Source organism: Danio aesculapii, chromosome 6, assembly GCF_903798145.1.
Source record: "Danio aesculapii chromosome 6, fDanAes4.1, whole genome shotgun sequence".
Classification (NCBI taxonomy): domain Eukaryota; kingdom Metazoa; phylum Chordata; class Actinopteri; order Cypriniformes; family Danionidae; genus Danio; species Danio aesculapii.
Window position 1 is genome coordinate 41,382,060 of NC_079440.1, and position 20,464 is coordinate 41,402,523.

A 20,464-nucleotide genomic window follows, 5' to 3' on the forward strand; every position below is an offset into this window, starting at 1 on the left:
AAAACACAGATGATTTGAGTAAACAGCTGCCGTGGCTAATAAGCTAGCCAAGCAGCAAATACACGACAGAAAGGAAACATGACAAATTCAGACAGAATAGAGAGATGTATATACATGAAGACCAATAATAAAACCCGCATTCACAATGTGGAAAAAGCAGCGTGTGTAACAATAAGTGCGGTAATGCGGCTCTTCGCGGCAGCACGGTCCCATGGTGTAATGGTTAGCACTCTGGACTTTGAATCCAGCGATCCGAGTTCAAATCTCGGTGGGACCTCGTCCTTTTGAAAGTGCGGAAAAGCTACTGTAGTCGAAAATTGAAAACAAACAGGTTGTCTCGTTCAATTAGGAAACGCAAGCACAACGTTTCTGAAAGACAAACAGACAGGGAAAGCGATTAATTCAGCAAGAGTATGTTAACAAAGCAAGCAATGACAATGTCTTCGGGATGCAGTATGATCACATTTCATTGCTGAAGAGAAATTAAGGATATTTAATAGCTGGTTACATTAAAGGAATCAAAATTGGGGACAGTAAATAACCATTTAGGCACAATGAAAATAGCCAGGGCTTTCTGTACTGGCCATTCTATTATGTAAACATTTGAAATAAGAGTAGACCTATAATGGAATAAGTTGCATTAGTCCATCTTGTTCACATCGATTACTTTATGAAACCATTTCAGCTGTACTGTGGATGTAAGTGAAACGCTAATGTGAATCATACACTCAAGCCACTTTATTAGGTACAACTTACTAGTACCAGAATTTACCCGCATTTGACGTATATTCAACAAAGTGACTATTCTTAAAGATTTGGGTTTATATTAAAGCACCATCAGATGCATATCCCAACTGATGTTTGATTGAAATCTGGTGACTGTGGAGGCCACTTGAGTTGAGTGAAAACTCACTGTTATGTCCAAGAAACCAGTTTGAGGTGATTATTCTGTCAGAAGTAGAAATTACAAAATGTGTACACCGTAGGCAACAATTCTCTGGTAGCCTCTGGTGTTTAATACTCATTTTGTACAAAGGGGTGCAAAATATGGCAAGTAAATCTCTCTCACGCTATTATACACAAACACCGGTAACTTTAACTGTTGATAAATGGGAAGGTGGATCCATGATTTTTTGCTGTTTATGATCTGACCTACCGTCCGAAACTGGTAACCTTTTACCAGTTTTCTATTTTCCAGTTTTGGTGGGTCTCTGTGAATTGTGGACTTCTTGTTCTCATCTGACAGCAGTGTCACAGATGTGCTGTTCTTCTGCTGCTGTAGCTCATCTGCTTCGAGGTTTGATGTGTTGTGTGCTTAGAGATGCTCTTCTGCAGACCTCAGTTGTAAACAGGAGCTATTTGTTTGGCTTTCTATCAGCTCTGATTATTCTCCTATGACCTCAAAACATTTTCAACCACATGCAGTTAAAGTCAGAATTATTAGCCCTCCTTTGATTTTTTTTGTCTTTTTTAAATATTTCCCACATAATATCAGAGCATGGAAAATTTTACAGTATGTCTGATAATATTTTTTTCTTCGGGAGAAAGTTTTATTTCGGCTAGAATAAAAGCGGTTTTGAATTTTTTAGACACCATTTTAAGTTCAAAAGTATTAGCCCCTTTAAGCTATATATTTTTTTCGATAGTCTACAGAACAAACCATGGTTATACAATAACTTGCCTAATTACCCTAAACTGCCTAGTTAACCTAACTAACCTAGTTAAGACTTTAATGTCACTTTAAGCTGTTTAGAAGTGTCTTGAAAAATATCTAGTCAAATATTATTTACTGTCATCATGGCAAAGATAAAATAAATCAGTTATTAGAAATGAGTTATTAAAACTATTATGTTTAGAAATGTGTTGAAAAAATCTCTCTGTTAAACAGAAATTGGGGAAAAAAATATACAGAAGCTAATAAACAGGGGGGCTAATAATTCTGACTTCAACTGTAAATGATGCTTGCTGGAAATTTTCTGTTTTTTGTACCATTTCTCTAAGTCCTAGTTAAAGATGTGCATGAAAATCCTAGTAGATCTGCAGTTTCAGAAATACTCAAACTAGATGCTGACATTCAATATTCATCATAAAGAACATGCACAATATTGATATAGTGAGCACTTCAAAATACGGTGAAGAATTATTTATTATTTAGACTTTTAGAGCGCCTTTGAAAACTTTAGTGATTTATTTTCACACAAACATTTTCATGTTAATGTGGCTTATAATACTGAAACCTCTGTGACTATCTATAGGCCTTTAGTTCATTAATTCTGTACAGTAAGGCTCCAGTTTAAAATAAAATGGAGTTAATAACTAATCTTTTTTTTTACTTCAATGCATTACACAAATTTATTTATTTCAACGCATTACACTAAACATTATTGGTTATTTTACCTGTTAAAGTAATCTTTTTTGGAGCTTAAAAAAGATTAATACTGTGAGTTAAAAAGACAGTTAATACCGTGATTATCAAGATGCCCAAAATTTTTCTTATGAAGGGCTAAAAAATAGACCTAATTACTGTTTTTTTAGGGCTTTTCACCTTTATTGTATAGGACAGTATAGAGTATTGACAGGAAAGCATGGGGAGCAGAGAAAGGGGAAGGATCAGCATAGGACCATGAGGCGGGAATCGAACTCGGGTCGCCGCGAGCACCGGAGTGCATGTGTCGATGCACTAACCACTACACCACTGGCGCTGACAAAAATAAACCTTATTAAGCGCTGTGGGCCGAAGGTAAATAAATCAAGCTGTATTACAATGTTTCCATGAATAATTTCCTTGTTTATTTAAAAATAAATTGAAAAGATTACTTTAAGCATATTAACTAATCCATTATATATTTTTTACATTTCATAATGAACCTATCATAATAAAAACATAAGAATGCCATTTATAACATTGAGTTTAATGCCGAATACACATTTAATTGAAACATTTAATTGAAGTTTGCTTTTTGTAGCTTAAAAATAAAACAAACAAATGAAAGGTTACGTTAACTTGTCTATGAAAACCATTAACCCCAATCTGCCCCAAAATCCTCCCTCTCTTCTCAGATGGCATGGCGGGCCAAATGAAAGGTTACACCTGACCTGTGGTCCATAGTTTGGGACTCTCTGCTGTATATCATAAAAAATCTTCATGAATACTTGACACAGACAGAAGCCTTACTCAGACCAGCTTGTACAGATCCAATAACCATGACCCAAAGTCACTTAAATCTCCAGTTTTTCCATTCTGTTTGGTTTGAACTTCAGTAGATCTTCTTGACAACATCAACATGCCTCAACGCAATGAGTTGCAGCTACGTGATTGGCTAAGTAGATATTTTGATAATGAGCATTTCCACAGGCACACACACGCACACGCACACACACACACACACACACACACACACACACACACACACACAACACACACACACACACACACACACACACACAACACACAACACACACGTACAGTATATTTCTATTTTACACCTTGCAGATTACTGGTAAGAAGATGTGTTGTATTAGGTGTAATTAACTGCCTTTATTTATAGGGTCATGCTCATGACTGCAGGCCACACCTAAGCAAAATGTGCTGAACTGACAACAAGCAAAGACTAACAGTGTTTTTCCTGTCTGTACAAGAAAGTAAAGCATGACATGGCTAACAATTAAAAAACCTAAATGTGGACTGGTTTTCTACAGTCTAAAGCTGCGGTCACACTATAGTTTGAGCTTGTGAAATTCTATAGTATGGCGCTGCAAAAAGAGGCGGGATTAAACAAGACGATTAGACAATTAAAAAAGCGTATGATTGGTCCATATTTTAAATTTCTGTCCAGAGAGGTCATGATTTGATCCTCAATTGGTCTCATGCAGTCAAGTGATGCGATTTCACAGGACAGAGTTCACTAAGCTTGAACTTTGCAACACAGCGAACTGCGAAACTTGTCGCACGAGCTTGCGTTTCCGGTCTGACGCATTCGCGTGCATATGAATGGAAGTCTATGGGGAGAAAAGTCCAGTGTGCCCGCAGCTTTGTTGTATGTTAACAAAGTAATAGCTTAAAGGGACAGCTCACCCAAAAATTTTCATTTGCTCACTATTTATTCACCCTCTAGAGGCTATAAATCTTTATACGTTTCTTTTTCATCTCTGCAGCTCAATAACTGTCTGATTTAGCATAGCTATCAAATCTGACTACGTCGAATAGCTTGGACTGCAGAGCGAATCACTGGTACAACCCTCCCTACTCTCCAATAACTGTACTTATCCAGAGCGAGCAGAAGGGCTGCCAAAATCACTCTGGACTCCTCGCACCCAGCACACTGCCTCTCTGAACTTATACCTTCTGGTCGACGTTACAGAGCACCGTGCACCTGAACAGCCTGACAGAGAAACCGCTTCTTCCCTCAGGCAATCCATCTCATTAACACCTTATAATGGTAATTGTGAAACAAACATCACTACTTTTTATACACATATACACTTATTTATTTAACAACATACTTCACACGCCAATTTGCACATAACAGCCGCACATATAATATTTTACATAGTACATATTTATAATAAATATATTTATAATATATTTAATAAAGATAAAAAATATATTTATTATCTGTTTTTTTGTCCTGTCTCTGTAATTCTGTTGCACTGTAGAAGCTCTGTCACAAAACAAATTCCTTGTATGTGTAAACATACCTGGCAATAAAGCTCTTTCTGATTCTGATTTATTCCGTTGAACACAAAATAAGATATTTTGAGAAAGCTGAAAACCTCCAACCATTGACATCCACAGGAAAAACAAATATGAAAGTCAATGGTTACTGGTTTGCAGCATTCTTCAAAATCTCTTATTTTATGTTTTACAGAAGAAACTCATAAAGGTTTGAGACAAGTAAAGGGTGAGTAAATGATGACAGAATTAGATTTTTGGGTGAACTGGCTTTAATAATAATAAAATAACAACTGTATAGCCTCATTTACACTACGAGCGACTCGCAACCGGGAGTGAGCTCCGTCTACGCGAGCGACAGCGACTGTTGGCGACCAGGTGGTCGTGGTGAGCTGAGAATCCTTCAACTTAAAGCAAATGAAGAGTGACTTTCTTGAGCGACAGACAATAAGAGCACCAGTAGAGGTCATGTGATCTTCTCTCTCACTCAGAGGCACTTGTATTCTCTGTGCTGTAGACCTACACAGACCTGCGTTTGCAGCAGGTCACCACCCAGAGCGACAGGCAGCTAGTGTGAATGAGGCTTAAAGGAACAGCTCATCCAAAAAAATGTAAATTACCTCACTATTTATTCACCCTCGCGCTTATGAACCTTTATAAGTTTCTTTATTATGTTGAACACAAAAGAAGATATTTTCAAGAAAGCAGCAACCATTGACATCCATAGACAAAGTCAATAGTTACAGGTTTCCAGCATTCTTCAAAATATCATATTTTATGTTTAAAAGAGGAAAAAAAACTCATGAAGGTTTGACACAAGAGTGAGTAAATGATGACAGAATTAGATTTTTTGGGTGAACTATGGCTTTAATAATAATAAAACAACTGTAAGCCTCATTCACAAGACAAGCGACTTGCAGTGGCAAAGCAACAATCGACCGTTCATTTTAACGGAGAGAGAGCGACGTCCGGCGACCTTTGTCTACGTAAGCGACAGCGACCATTGGCGACCAGGTGGGCATGTCAAGCGGTGCGACAAAGTTGAGAATCCTTAAACTTTATGCAAATGAAGAGCGATTATCTTGAGCAACAGCCAATAGGAGCATCAGTAGAGCCCACGTGATCCTCTCTCAGCTCGCTCAGAGGCCAGTTGTATTGGCTTAAAGGCACAGCTCACCCAAAAAATTATTTACTCACTATTTATTCAACCTCAAGTGGTTATAAACCTTTATTAAAATTTCTTCTTTTATTATGATAAAGCTTCCTTTAAAGTAAAGGGTGAGTAAATGATGACAGAATTAAATTTTTGGGTGAACTATGGCTTTAATAACAATGCACTGTAGAAGCTCTGTCACGAAAACAAATTCCTAGTATGTGTGAACATACCTGGCAATAAAGCTCTTTCTGATTCTGATTCTGATAAAATAACAACTGCAAGCCTCATTCAATGGAGAGTAAGCCACTTCCAGAAACCTCCATCTACGCGAACGACCAGCTGGGTGTGTTGAGCAACGTGACTGTTGAGAATCCTAAATGGTCATATGTTTGGTCGCTCCCTCAGACTTTTTTTTTTTTTACAAATAAAATGAAAGAAATATCTTTGGAAATGATTCACAGATTTCTTTTTTTTCAGTTGAACAATTTTTACAGAAAGTCAAAAATGACATTGACGTCTCTTGCTCTTTCTCTGAGACTTCTTCTGAATCTGTTGCTCACTTGTTTTGGGAATGTCCCTTTTGTTAAATCTTTCTGCTCTGATGTGAATTCTCTAATTGTCTAAAAGGTTTGTGGTGATTTTTGTTTAAGCTATAGACATACTATTTTCGGGTTTTACATAGAAGAAAAACAATCCCTAATTCAACTTTTTGTATAAACCTCATATTATTTATTGGAAACATTTTTTTTTTTATACATAAACGTAAATAGACTCAAATGTAAGCCAAATTTAGTATTTTTTTAAGGAGAACTGGATCTGTACTTGAAAACCATTACAGAGTCTCATAACAAGAAAGCAGATAAAACTTATAAAACATGTGCTTTATTTAATATTCTGCATTCATTTGTATTTTTCATGTGCTCACTCTTATTTATTTATTAAATTAATATATTTGTTTATTTTGTTTGTTTCTTCTTTTTCTTTCTCAGTCTTTCTTTTGCTTCACCATTATATTACTTTAAAATTATATTGTTGCAAAAAAGTAATATTCATATTGTTTGCACTATACTTCTATCTGTTTATATGTTGTAATTGCCTGTTGTTAATGCAATAAAATATATAAATGTTGAGAATCCTTTATGCAAACGAAGTGGGACTTTCTTGAGAGACAGCCAATTAAAGCACCAGTAGACCTCACATGATCCGCTCAGTGGCTGGTTGTATTATCCGTGCTTTAGACCTACACAAATCTGCGTTTGCAGCAGGTCACCACACAGAGCGACAGGCAGCTACAAAGTCACTGCAACTGTGAATGAGGCATATGTTGTTAAAGTTATACTCTCAATAAAAATGACCATACACCTCGAGAGAAAACAACAGGGAGCATATGATAACTGCAAACGTTTATTAAATAACTGGACATCAGATACTGTATATGAAAAAGGAGAGTCTAAGGCATTTATGTTCGTCATATTTTCTCCGCATTTTTATTAAAATGCCAAATAAGTAGGAATTTAAAAATGCCTCGGTCACTAAAAATATGAATTTCGTGGCTTGTGAAGGCCATTTTGAATACAAAACACACAATCAAAACTAAAAAACAAACGCACAAGGACATCAAATCAAATTGAATGAAAATAAAAACATAACACAATGACAGTCGCACAGCTTCAGCATCATGAGTGCTATGATTAAAAAGCCCATTTTTCAACCCAACATAGGTTGGATTGTCAAAAATTTCACTCTATAATTTATTTATTTATTTATTTCCATTTACCAGAAAAAAAATGTCCAGTTGTTATTGTTCTCATTTAATTAACGTCTATGTAATAAAATCGAAAAGGACTTGCCCTTAAATGACTGATTTTCACCAGATATGAATGTGGCAGAACAAAAGGAAGCTTGAATATTGAGTTTTGTGTGTGTCTTAATTACAAAACCTCTCTATATAAATATAAATAACACTGCCAGCATCTATTTCATACCATTTTGTCCTTGTTTTGTTATCCCCGGTTTTGTTTTCCTCAATACTGTGTTCATTTTCGCAGCTGTTGAGGTCCCAGCATGACTTTATTGATGAAGTTCACGATGGCTGTGGCGGGTTGCTCTGGGTCGAGCTCTGCAAACAGGTGACACACGTTTCCCAAAGCACCACTGCGCCGCGCAACAAATCCAAACATCCTACAGGAAACAAGTGGAGATATATTAGACACCTTGACAAAACCTTGCTTATTCTGAGGAACTAAATGCATGTGCATATTAGCGAAACACAACTCCAGAAAGGGTAGGAAAAGGTATACATGAAAGAGAATATAGGAGTGTATAAGTAAAGCACTTACTTGCAGGAAGTGTTATCAGCATCAACCCACCTGGCACACACACAAACACACACAGAGGCTAAGCAACATATACAAGCAGAGCAAGTAGGAGAGAAGCATAAAGGACAGCAGGAAACCTCTTGAGCAGAAGAAATAAATGATAACAATGCCATGTTGACAGCCTTAGATGAGCACAAGAGGCAAATACTTTCCTGTAGATCTTGTACTTTCTAGAGCTGAATGATATTAGGGGAAATAAATAGACATTTTGATATTTATGTCGATGAGCCGGATTTCCATCCTAACATGAAACAAATCTTTTAAATTTTGGGTGATAAAACATCCCAACTGGGAATTAGGTGTATTTCCATCAACTTGTTAGAGCAGCTGACTGTAGTATTGGTAACCTAGTAACCAACAGTAAACAAAGGTCAGACAAAGACTATAGAATACACTAGGCATGTCACTCGTATAGATTTGATTAGGGAAATCTGTAAAGCATAATATGGTGAATGAAGCCCCGCCTACTAGTACAGAAGCCAATCATCGATCAATATAGACTGAGCTCTGGACTTTTTTACTCTATTGATCTAAGAGCCAATCACACAGCAGAAATGTGGAAAAATGGGAATCTAAAAGTGTGTTGATATTAGAGATGTAATTTATCGGCCAAAGTTTCTTATGCCAGTTAATGGACCCTCTAATTTTTGTGGCTTCAGTCATTGTTGGGATACTCTTTTAAATCTGGAAGCATTAACAACTTATACCGAAATATATATCGTTATCGTTAAATATGTGTTTCTGTGTGGAGTTTGCATGTTCTCCCTGCGTTCGCGTGGGTTTCCTGCGGGTGCTCCGGTTTCCCCCACAGTCCAAAGACATGTGGTACAGGTGAATTGGGTAGGCTAAATTGTCCGTAGTGTATGTGTGTGTGAATAAGTGTGTATGTGTTTCCCAGTGATGGGTTGCAGCTGGAAGGGCATCCGCTGCATAAAACAAATGCTGGATAAGTTGGCAGTTCATTCCGCTGTGGTGACCCCAGATTGATAAAGGGACTAAGCCGAAAAGAAAATGAATGAATGAATGAATGAATGAATTATCGAGATTGCGTTTTTGTCGTATCGCCCAGCCCTACTTTTAAATAAACCAACTATACGTAAAAAACAAATGTTTTTTGGTTTCGTTATCTAAAAGAAACGAACGCGAGGTACAGTCTGTCCTGTCAAACACAGATCACATGACAGCAACTACTCAAATGCCCACAAACTAGTAAACAAAGAGTAGCTGTTATTTCTGAAGATTTGCCATCAAGACCAAGTTGTGAATTACTTCTGAAGACCAGCACGATCTAATGAATCATCATACAGAGGTTGGAGGTTGGTGTCGTAATCTCGTTCTTTTCGAGTGCGCATTCGCATTAGCTTGGGCAACCAGAAAAAATGCTGATTTAGTTTGATTTGAATGTTTGGAAACTAAACTTACAAGACAGTTGTTGTTTAATCCTATTGGTGACTTCAAATATGTAATGTAATCGTAAGCTTGGCTAACAGTTTTGAATAATTTGATGTTTCTCTATTCATACAGAATGCCCGCGTATACTGCCCGAGAGGCATTTCGAAGATGGCGGCTGAGTGAAATGACTTGCCTTTAACATTCTTTGGTCAGAGTTTAATCAGAAATTGTGTTTCCATCTCCAATTATTCACATTAACCTTTTTTCCACAACTCCAATACTTCACCTCAAGTGAATTAAAATAATTTTATTCGAAATTAAGGGATTTCCATCACTTGTTTCTCATGCAATGCTTCAAAAGTTACATTAACGTAAGGTGATGGAACCACAGTTATTGAAATAGTTATATCTGGAAAGAATTAGTATTTATTAAGAACTAAGTAAGTCAGGGTGCTCATGTTTCGGTTACATCTTTACAAGAACTAATAGATATCTCTCTCAGTAATCAAAATTAACATAAAATATATGATTCACTCCACTTGATTCAGCTTTAAATAATAACAACAACTGGCATTTTATTTTGATTACAACCAAATAATATTATATAGAAGTAAAATTACAATCATTCGTTAATATTTCTTCTTCTTGGCCCCTTATTTATCAAGGGCCACTGCAATGGAACGAAACGCCGACAACTCCAGCATATGTTTTAAACAGCGGATGCCCTTCCAGCCGCAACCCAGTACTGGGAAAAAACACCAATACACACTCATACACTATGACCAATTTTGTTTACCCAATTCTCTTATAGTGCATGTCTTTGGACCCGGAGGAAATCCACACGAACATGGGGAGAACATGCAAACTCCACACTGAAATGACACAGCCATGACTCAAACCAGCAACCTTTTTGCTGTGAGGTGACAGTGCTAACCACTGAGCCACTGTGCCACTCTAACATTACAATGTAAAACTGTAATGTTGGGTTTCACAGCTTTGCCTCTCTAGTTCAATTTTTTTTTATTTGCGCAGAACACAACAGAAACTCGCCTCTATTTGAGTGTTTGCATTAAAATTGCATGTACTATCTACTGACACTTACATTCACAATTGGAGTCCAGAATATCTGTTGCACTACATTTTTTAATTAAACCACTTAAAACAGCAATACAGTGTTTTTATTGTTGTTGTTTTTAAAGAAAATTAACTACATTTTTTATCAGCTTTGTTTATCTTATTTGGGCCTGGCTTCAGTGAGCAAATACTCATCATTTTGATTTATTTATGCCAGTGGTGCCCAAACTTTTTCGTTTTTTAGGGCCAAAAACCAGATATCATTGAGAGCCGTGGGCCAAAACTTTAAAAATAAATTGAAAACATTAATTTAAATCGTATCAACTAATTCTGTATAGTTTAAATGATTACATTTAAATTATTTCAATAAAAAACATTCATAACACAGTGGAGATCAGTGCTGAATACACTTGTCAAGCAGAATCTCCCTTTGTGTTTTTTTGCTCACTGAGGTCTGTGCATATCCGTTGGGTAATAGTACATACATTTAACAAAAATCTGATTTATTTACATTTCATTGAAACATTTCATATTTCAGTTAGCTTTTTGTAGCTCAGCAATAAAACAAACAAACAAAAAAAGGTTACATTATGTTACAAATTACAGTATCTAAACCATCCTCCCTCTCTTCATTTTCCCTCTCTTCTCAGATTGGATGATGTGCCAAATCAAAGGTTACCATGGGCTGACTTTGGCCCTCGGGCCCTAGTTTAGGCATCCCTGACTTATGCGCAAAGTCTTAAGCATAATAGGATAAAAAAAGGCATAGTTTTGTCACTATGTTCTCATCCTCCACTTGTTCTAAACCTGTTTGAGTTTCTTTTTTCTGTTGAACACAAACAAAGATCATTTCTAGAATTATGGAAACCAGTAGCCATTGACTTCCATAGTATTGCTTTCCTAGTATAGATTTCTTAATTTTTTAAAATATCTTCTTTAGTGTTTAATTTTTGGGTGAACTATCCCTTTAAGAATTATACAAAATTCCCAGACCACCCGGTCAGGGTTTTTCTCTAACAACAACTGACTGAATGCACATTAATTCTTATCGTGCAGCCCTGCTAAGTTCAAAACAATACTTATTGGCTTGGCCATACAATGGGACAGAGTACATGAAAGCTGTAGTGCGTTTTAGACTGGTGCTGTGTTTTACCTTTGATCCAGCGGATCCACACTGCTGAACGTCACACTATGAATTGGGTAATGTCGCCTGAAAAACAGTCTATATGGCAAAAAAAAAAAAAGATACAGATTAAGAATATGGATTTGATGCTTATCTGTGTTATGTGCTCTGCTTTGACCAGATAAGACTGTTTTTACTTTATGATTAATGTCTTGGATGTGAGCCATAAAGGCCTGTAGTTTACTCGAACGTCTAAAATAAGTCACTTTAATCTCTTTTTTGAAGAATGAAGCTAAAAATATGCTGGGGGAGTGATATAAATGAAGCTGTGATATTATGTAGATTGTTTTGCTTGGCCGTGTGTGTTTGTACCTGCGCTGGTTATCAGTGAGGGTGATGCCCTGAGTGGACACTTTGAAGTGGACGACTGTTGGTGAAGGACGAGGCTCCTGGGTCAAAGTGCACTTGGTTGTTTTTGAGACGGCCTGCGGGCCCGTCAGAGACTCTGTTTCCACTGAGTTCAGGTAGAGAACGTTACAAGCTGACAATGACAGAGAGAAAGAGCTATTATCAATTCAATAGAGGGAGAAAGACAGCATTAATTACTTTCAAGAGTGTGTATTTAATTATGAATATATGAAACTTTGACGTTTATCACTACCATTGAAAAATTTGATTAAAAAAGAAGAAATTAATAGTTTTATTCAGCAAGGATGTTATAAATTAATCAAAGGTGACTTATAATATAAATGCAACCCAAAAGACTTTGAAAATATATACAAAACCCAAACTTCTCACACAACATGAAGAATATTAATGTTGTTTAATTTCTGAAAATTTGCACGTTTTTTTTCCTCTTCTTACATCCATTGCGGTGTCTTTTTCTAGGTAATAGATGTCTTTTATGTCGTCATTTTCCCATGTTTGATGCTTTATTTTACATTTGGCAGATTTTGTATTGTTACATGATGGGGTTGTCTGTCTGCTCTTTGTTTTTCTATGTCTGCAAAAACTACAATAAAAATATTCTTTGGTAGTGTAAGATAAATGTGTATCAATCCTAATACATTTAAAAACATCTGCTATCCCCAACTAAAAAATAAATAAATAAAAATGTAAATAAAACAATGTAAACTTAGTTATTTATAAAGAAACTGAAATTAAAATAAAACAAAGTGTAAAATTAATAAATAAAAAAACAATAATGAAATAAAAATCTAAAAATGATAAATCACGAAACCATTTAAAGATGCAATAGGTGATCTACCACAATGCATAATGCATAAAATCTCTGCAACAGTCCCTCCTCTAACTTCCTGAAACACAAACGCACACCTTAAAGATGACAGTAGACAATCCACTAGATCATGTCATTCGCCAGTTAGAAAACTTTGTAGCACTTTATAATACTACAATTCTGAATGAAAAACTGTGTTATATCTAGATCATTTTCAGTTGTGTAGCAAGCAAAACTTGTCATAATGTGCAATATTTCATGCATGCAAGCATCGCTGGTCTCACTCTCTTGTGCGCTTCGTCTTAAAGCGACTACTGTACGCTTAGTGCTTAGCCGGCAAGGTGCAGGTATTACACTTATTACTAAGCCATACTTACAAGCTATTTCAGACCGAATATTAAGAGTAGCATGGTAAACAATATAGGGAGTGCATTACAGGTTGTCATTGTTCAAAAATGAACCAATGTGAATGTAAAAGCAAGTTCACCTCAGTATATCAGGCTAGGCGGAAGAGCGCTATTTACTGATCTGTTGTTGTTAAACGAAATAATCTACATTATCGATGCTGTAAAAGGGCCCTCATGATATTGAAAATAGTCAATAATCAATCTTTCAACAAAAGACTTCAGTTGCTGAACAACATTTCAGTTCATATAACCCATTCCTAACACAACACAATCTACATAAGCTTTGCGTGACTAAAAGAGTTTTAAACATAACATTACCCGTCTAAAAGAAATACTTCATCCTTCATTCAGTGTGCGAAAGTAACTCCAATATTGACTTAAGATTTAAAAAAGTTTTGATTCAGCATTTGTTTTTACTGCTCTCATCTCTCTCATGTGCACGTGTCGTGAACGTGACGCACGTGCACGCACAAATGGCGGATCTGCATGAACAGATGCGCAGCTGTACAAATCTGCATTTGTTGACAGACAGTTTGGGCTACCTTTCAGAATTGTGGGAATTGTCTGCCTGACAATATTTAATTGTATGAACATTTTTTAGTCTTATGCCTCACCCAGAATATAAAAATACATTTAGATCATTTACTTTAATCAATACTATTGGAAAGAGACTTTCAACCAGCACAACAAAAAAATGTGTCTGAAAAAAATCACCTACTGCACCTTTAATCATAAAACAATATATACAAATACAAAAATGATATTATTAAAAGTAATAAAAATTACACTTAAATATAAAATAAAAAATATTAAATTAAATAATACAACAAAATAAAGTTACTAACTCAAAAAACTAACTTAAAATACGAACTTAAAAAAACGAACACAATCAAATCATTAAATAAATTTAATTAAATATTAAAATGAAAACCAAAGAATACAAATTGCTTTTTAATTCTATAACATGAAAAATAAAGCAATCACCTGCCCCCTGTTTCAACAGGTCTGCTGCTGTGCTGGTATTTGTTCCACTTTGCAACTCCTGCAATTCACCAACAAGATCTGAAACACAAACGCAGTCAGACAGTTATCTTACTATGAACAAACGTAGAAGCACCGCCGTGTGTTTAAGTGTCTGTATGACCTCGATCTGGAATACGCAGGACACAAGGAAGAGACACAGGAGTAATGGAGTGTTGATACACCAAAGCAGACAGAGAGCCTAGGAGAAAACAGACAATAGTCAACAGGGGGCGCCACTTTATACACACAGCATTAGAAAAAACACACATCTACACTTTTTGTTTGATCTAAAGATATTAATAAATAAATACAACAAGATAGCATTTTTCTCCACGGTTCATCAAAAAAACTTATTAAAAAATAACTAATTACTTTTAGCAGCTCGCAAATTACCCCAACAACTCAAAACAACTCTTTTTGTAGCAATATTATTAAAGTATTTTGAATACTACTCTAGTTTCATTGTTTAGAATGGAAGATCCTTAAACCAGAAAGTTGCATGCAGAAAAAGGGTGGATAAACCAGGTATAATGTTGTTGATCTCACCGAAATATGTTTCATTTTGGCAGCCCTTGATCTTGACTCCTTTAGCGCCGCTCTCGATCAGGAAGTGTCTGACCAGCTGTTCCTGTGCGCTGCCCGGCTCTGTGTGGGAATTGGTGTGGGCTGGAGCTGTGCTCACTTTCAGTGCCAATCCATACGCGCCCTGGAATGAATTACTATCCCTGATGAGGAAGCAGCCTGCCTCCTTATCCTTCAATACTGCAATCGCTAAATGAGGAAAGAGAGATTTCATACTTCAGTTACCAACAGGTCTGCATTTACATCACAAACTGAAGACTCATTTACAACAATTAGATCTTTAATTTTTATATTGTTGCATGCAAATATCACCAACATAATGAAAGGGTAAAGGTTGCAATGCATTATCATTATTTATTTATAGTTTTTGCTATGCTAAAAATGTTAGGGAATAGCTGTCCTTAAGTGTCGTTCTTTTGGTTTATCATCCACTAAAACAAAAATTACTAACATATTACAAAAGAAAAATTTGAATATCCATTTAAAAATAAATGATATAGTTAAACATCTGTATGTTTAATACTTGCATTTATTATCGATAAATCATGTTGGTTATTTTACCAAAATACAAACATGATGTTATTATGACTGATAACTGTAATGGAATATTAAGTAGTAGGTGGCATTTTCTTTTTGAGCTCCTGCTCCCACTTTCACTTGCAGCAAACTAATGGTTGGATTGGCGTGGCTAAACATTTTTACCTCCGCTGTCAAAGTGACTTCATCAGATAATGAACACTGTTCCAGAATGGAAGCAGATGGATAGATTTTTATTAAAAATTACTAAAACTTTTTTTACCCTGTGAATTGCAAATATTAATTGTTCACTTTAAACCTAACAATATAAACATTCAAAATTTGGATTGCATTTTGGCTTTAAAGCTGTGTATATAGTACAATCACATAACATTCACAAAAAGCAATATGTCCTACAGCAAATTTCTGTTCCGAGCTTGTGTATACCCTCACTGGATTATAATAATTATATTACACAGCTCTGTAAATAAAGTTGCTTACATTAATATCAACTTTACCAGCAAACATAAAGCATACTGGGATATTTAACTTTAAAATCTGCCTTTGAAATGTAAAAGAAATGAAGATTTGAAATGCTTCGTAATAATTATCAATATCCACTGATAAGACAAATTTTATCATGATAGTTTAAGCCACACCATCCACCCCTAACACATACAGTTGATTACAAAATGATTCGTCCTCCTGGGAATTTGTTTTCTTTTTCAAATATTTCCCAAATAATGCTTACCAGAGCAAGGAATTTCCTAAAATAATTTTCTTCTTAAGAAAGTCTTTTTTGTTTTATTTTGGCTAGAATAAAAGAAGTTTTAAATAAGTTAAATTTTTTATTTTTTTAAAACCATTTTAAGGTCAAAATTATTAGCCCCTTTAAGCAATTTTTTTATATTGGCTACAGAGCAAACCATTGTTATACAATGATTTGCCTAATTACTTTAACTTGCCTAATTAACCTAGTTAAGTCTTTAAATTGTACTTTAAGCTGAATACTAGTATCTTAAAATATCTAGTAAAATATTATATACTGTCATAATGGCAGAGATCAAATAAATCAGCTATTACAAATGAGTTAATTAAACTATTATGTTTAGAAACGGGTTGACAAAAAAAATCCCTCCATTAAACAGAAAATGGGGAAAATTTTTAAAGAATTCAAATTTAACAGGAGGATTAATAATTCTGACTTCAACTATAAATCTACAATAGTATAATGCTAGCAATGCCAAAGTCAAGCCATCAAAAAGGCAGAGAACAACATATTCCAAATGCATAAATATAAACAACAGATGTTCTCACCCTGGTCCCGGGAGATGCCAGGTTTGTACCAGTATTTGGAGCTGTCCTGGACAAACTTGGAGCTGAGGCGGCTCTCGGGCTCCTCCACACCACTAGAGGGAGGTATTCTGCATGTAGATTTGGGAGGCACTTCATTTGTGGTGGTGGAGAAAGATACATGGACCTGTGCAGATGAAACCGAAGGTTTTCCAGCTGATTTAATTGAGGAAGTGGGAGTGTACTCAGATGTGTTGTGTAGAGGCGATGAGCGCTGTTTTTCTGGAAGAGGAGGTTGGGCTAAATTGGTCGGGATAGTGATCTCAGTGTAGCCTGTGTAGGGGACATGAGGCACCGTCAGAAGAGGATAGCTGTGTGACGCTATAGGGAATGAGGGTGTGATGAAGCCATCAGGGTCACTGCTGCTTTCCTCATTGCAGTCAGTCAAGGGTGTCATGCTTTGTCTTTCACTATTTATGTTAAATGATGAAAATTCTGACACAGAGCTTCTTTCTGAGGAGGAAAGAGGAGGTTGAGGACTTGTTGAGGTTGTAGTTGAGGTGTGGCATGAGCCAGGACGGTCTCCTTTATCCTGCTCCAATTCTGGGACACTGAGAGGTCTGGGATTGAGCGTTTGGACCTGCACTGACTCCATCTTCTTTGACGATGGTTGGTTATTAATTAAGAGACTGTTAGATGTACAATCAGTGATGGTTGTTTTATCTTCTGCTCCACTGGCAGCGGAGATATTGGTAATGAGAGATATGGGGAGTTTCACGTCTTCTGGGAATTTGATTTGCACAATTTCACCTGCTTCCACTGGGCCACTGTTAGAATACACAGAGGAATTTGAGTTGATCGTGCATCACATTTGATAAATGCTGGGGTTGACATGAATTTAGGAGAATTTACCTGTTCTGGGTAGGTGGAGAAAAGGTTGCAGGACTCCTATCATCCGATAAAATCTTAATGCATCCCTCTACAAAATACATGAAATATAATAAAGAAGAGATTAAAAAAAGTTCAAAAGTTGAAAGTGGCAGTTAACCAAAAAATGAAAGTTAACGGTCATTTCAATGTTAATTTCATGGCAAAATATCTGGTTTGGATGAACTGAGGGTGATGAATTATTCATTTAAATATACACTATTTTTTAAAGGTTTGGGGTTGAGATGAGATTTTTATGGCTTTGTAAAAAGTCTCTTATGTTCAGCAAGGTACAATAAAAACTGTAATATTGTGTAATAATATTGCAATTCGAAATAGATTTTTAAAAATGTATTTAAATGTAAAACGGCTCATTTATTCCTGCATGGCAAAGCATTTTTCTGTGATGATGTTCAGCAGCCATTATGTCAATCCTCTGTGCCACATGATTCTTCAGGAATCAATGACTACGTTTACATGGACAATAGTAATGGAATTATTTGCCTTAATCTGAATAAGACAAAAATATGATTAAGGTGTTTACATGAGTTGCTATTTGAATGTTCCTTTCATGATCCCATTTTACATCTGGGATGCAAGTATGAACTGCTAGAAGAGTCTAGTTTTAATTGAATTTGATACTGCGAGCTGCATATGGGAAAAAACATCTGCGTTTCACATTGCAGGGGTCTGTGGTCCTTCACTGACCCGGTAGGTGCAGAGTGTAGTGTCAAACAGCTGTTTGTATAGAGTATCATGTCGCAAAATGCGGCGAAAATCCTACACGACGGTAATAGTTTGATTAGGGCATTTACATGTCTGTACTGCACTTAATATTGCGACTAAAATCAGCATACTACACATGACTTAATACAATTTCTGTTTAGTTCGATTATAACCTTAATCAGATTAAACTAATCAAAAATTGCTGTTTCCATGATCGACTCTTAATCAGAATATTGTCTTAATCGTATTAAAATCAGATTATTGGTGTCCATGTAAACGTACTCACTGTAATTCGCTAAATAATATAATTGTATTATCAATTTCAAAACCTGTGCTCCAAAAATTGTTCATCTTTATATCTTAGTGGAAACCAAAATTGTTTTTTAGGATTCTGTAATGAATAGAAAAAAACAGCATTAATTTGAAATAAAAATATTTTGTAGTTGTTATATTTACACCATTTTATGCAACCTTAATTAAAGTGCTAAACAAAACAGGCACTGGATAGTCTGGCACTTGAGATGCCACATCATTTATACACATACATTTCCACATACTGTACATTTAACTAAACAAAATGTTTTAGCAATGCATTGTTTGACATCATTTAATGACTACAAACTGTGACAGTGTGATTACCATTAAGGCCATGCTGGTTCTCCTCAGCCGAGACTCTACTGTGATTGGCTCGTTTTGGAGATGGTGTGAGAGCAGTAGGGGAAGAGTTTGGGGAATGACTGATGGAGGCGTAACCTGGACTGTCTCTAAACGGCTGTGGAGAGCAGGGACAGGGTGGATGAGGGCTGTGGTAGCCGCTGCTTTGGGGGCTGGGAAATGGACTGAGTCCATGTTCAGGTTGGGGGTCTGTGACATATACTGCTTGCTCTTTTGGGACAGCTTGACAGTGACCATATGATAGCATCACTGGCGACATGGCTATTTTGCGACGCCAGTATTCGGCTTCTTGAACTCCATCCCAATGAGACTCCGCCCTCCCATCCCTCCAATGCACAGGCCCCTCCCTTCGGATCCCAAACTCCGCCTCTCTAGACCAAGGAAGGGTTTCTAATTCCCTTCCTCGTAAAGAATGAAGGGCGACGTCCTCTCGTAATCGCAAACAATCCCTACAAGAGCATGAAGTTGGTGAAGTCGTGCTGTATCGTAATTCTCGGTAAGGACTGTTGAGTAGTGATTGATTAGGGGACAGAGAAGGAGGGATGTGGGCGTGGCCCTGAGGAAGGGCGGGGCAATGAAACAAAGGACACGCCTCCCCAGAGAAATACGCACGTGTTTGTGGAGGAAGTGTGTGGGAATGGGAAGTCTGTGGGATTGGCGAATGAGTGTGTGTTTCTTGAGGAGGATACGAATAGAGGTGCCTGATGGTTTCTGGGCAGGGATGGTGCAAACAGCGCCCTCTTTCCCATAAAAGATCTGGCTGGGATACACAAAGATCCCGGACTGACAATGGGGTGGTGCGGTTGCAGGGAAGCGTGCGATGTTTGGGTTGAACTGCAATCGCATGTGGGCTGGTCAAATCTGGGCCACAGTATGAATGGGTGTGCGAAAACGGGTGACTATAGCAAGACTGAACAGGCCGATCAGGTCTGAGCGGAGAGCATTCGCCATCATCAAGTATCGCAGTTTCTCTGTGTCTTTCCCTGTCTTCATCTTTCTCTCTTTTTTCTCTGGGAAGTGGAGTGAGGGATACAGGGGGTGCGGAGGAGCGACTTGTGTCTTTGCTGAGCGAGAGAGGCTGGATGGAGAGATGGATTGGAGAAGTAGAGGAGGAATGAGTGGGTGAGTGTGTGGAGGGTTTGATGGAGGTCGGGCATCTGCTGGGACTGGAGCCCTGTGCTCGGCGCTTTTTCACTTGAGCATACAAGCTGCCGTCTAAAGGCCCACGTGTGTGACTGATATCTGCAGATCACAGGGAAAGACGTATTATCGACAGACACATT

General features: G+C 36.8%; 1 protein-coding gene and 1 non-coding gene across 3 annotated transcripts in view; one reads left to right on the forward strand and one right to left on the reverse strand.

Annotated features, from left to right (window-relative positions):
* Nucleotides 1-205: 205 nt before the first annotated feature.
* trnaq-uug (transfer RNA glutamine (anticodon UUG)) lies at nucleotides 206-277 on the forward strand. Its single transcript has one exon. It is a non-coding gene; the product is annotated as a tRNA-Gln (tRNA).
* A 6,941-nt stretch (nucleotides 278-7,218) lies between these two features.
* tns2b (tensin 2b) overlaps nucleotides 7,219-20,464 on the reverse strand; it is a 36,888-nt gene continuing 23,642 nt past the window's right edge. Inside the window, exons 17-26 of one of the 2 annotated variants that reach the window (XM_056460181.1) lie at nucleotides 19,146-20,423; nucleotides 17,766-17,832; nucleotides 16,878-17,680; nucleotides 15,009-15,233; nucleotides 14,584-14,661; nucleotides 14,424-14,501; nucleotides 12,168-12,336; nucleotides 11,826-11,894; nucleotides 8,168-8,197; nucleotides 7,219-8,009 (exon numbers count right to left, since the gene is read on the reverse strand). In XM_056460181.1, coding sequence (XP_056316156.1) covers nucleotides 7,865-8,009; nucleotides 8,168-8,197; nucleotides 11,826-11,894; nucleotides 12,168-12,336; nucleotides 14,424-14,501; nucleotides 14,584-14,661; nucleotides 15,009-15,233; nucleotides 16,878-17,680; nucleotides 17,766-17,832; nucleotides 19,146-20,423 — 2,942 coding nt within the window. In that variant the 3' untranslated portion in view covers nucleotides 7,219-7,864. The remainder of the gene's footprint in view (nucleotides 8,010-8,167; nucleotides 8,198-11,825; nucleotides 11,895-12,167; nucleotides 12,337-14,423; nucleotides 14,502-14,583; nucleotides 14,662-15,008; nucleotides 15,234-16,877; nucleotides 17,681-17,765; nucleotides 17,833-19,145; nucleotides 20,424-20,464) is intronic. The other variant, XM_056460182.1, reaches the window with a different exon arrangement.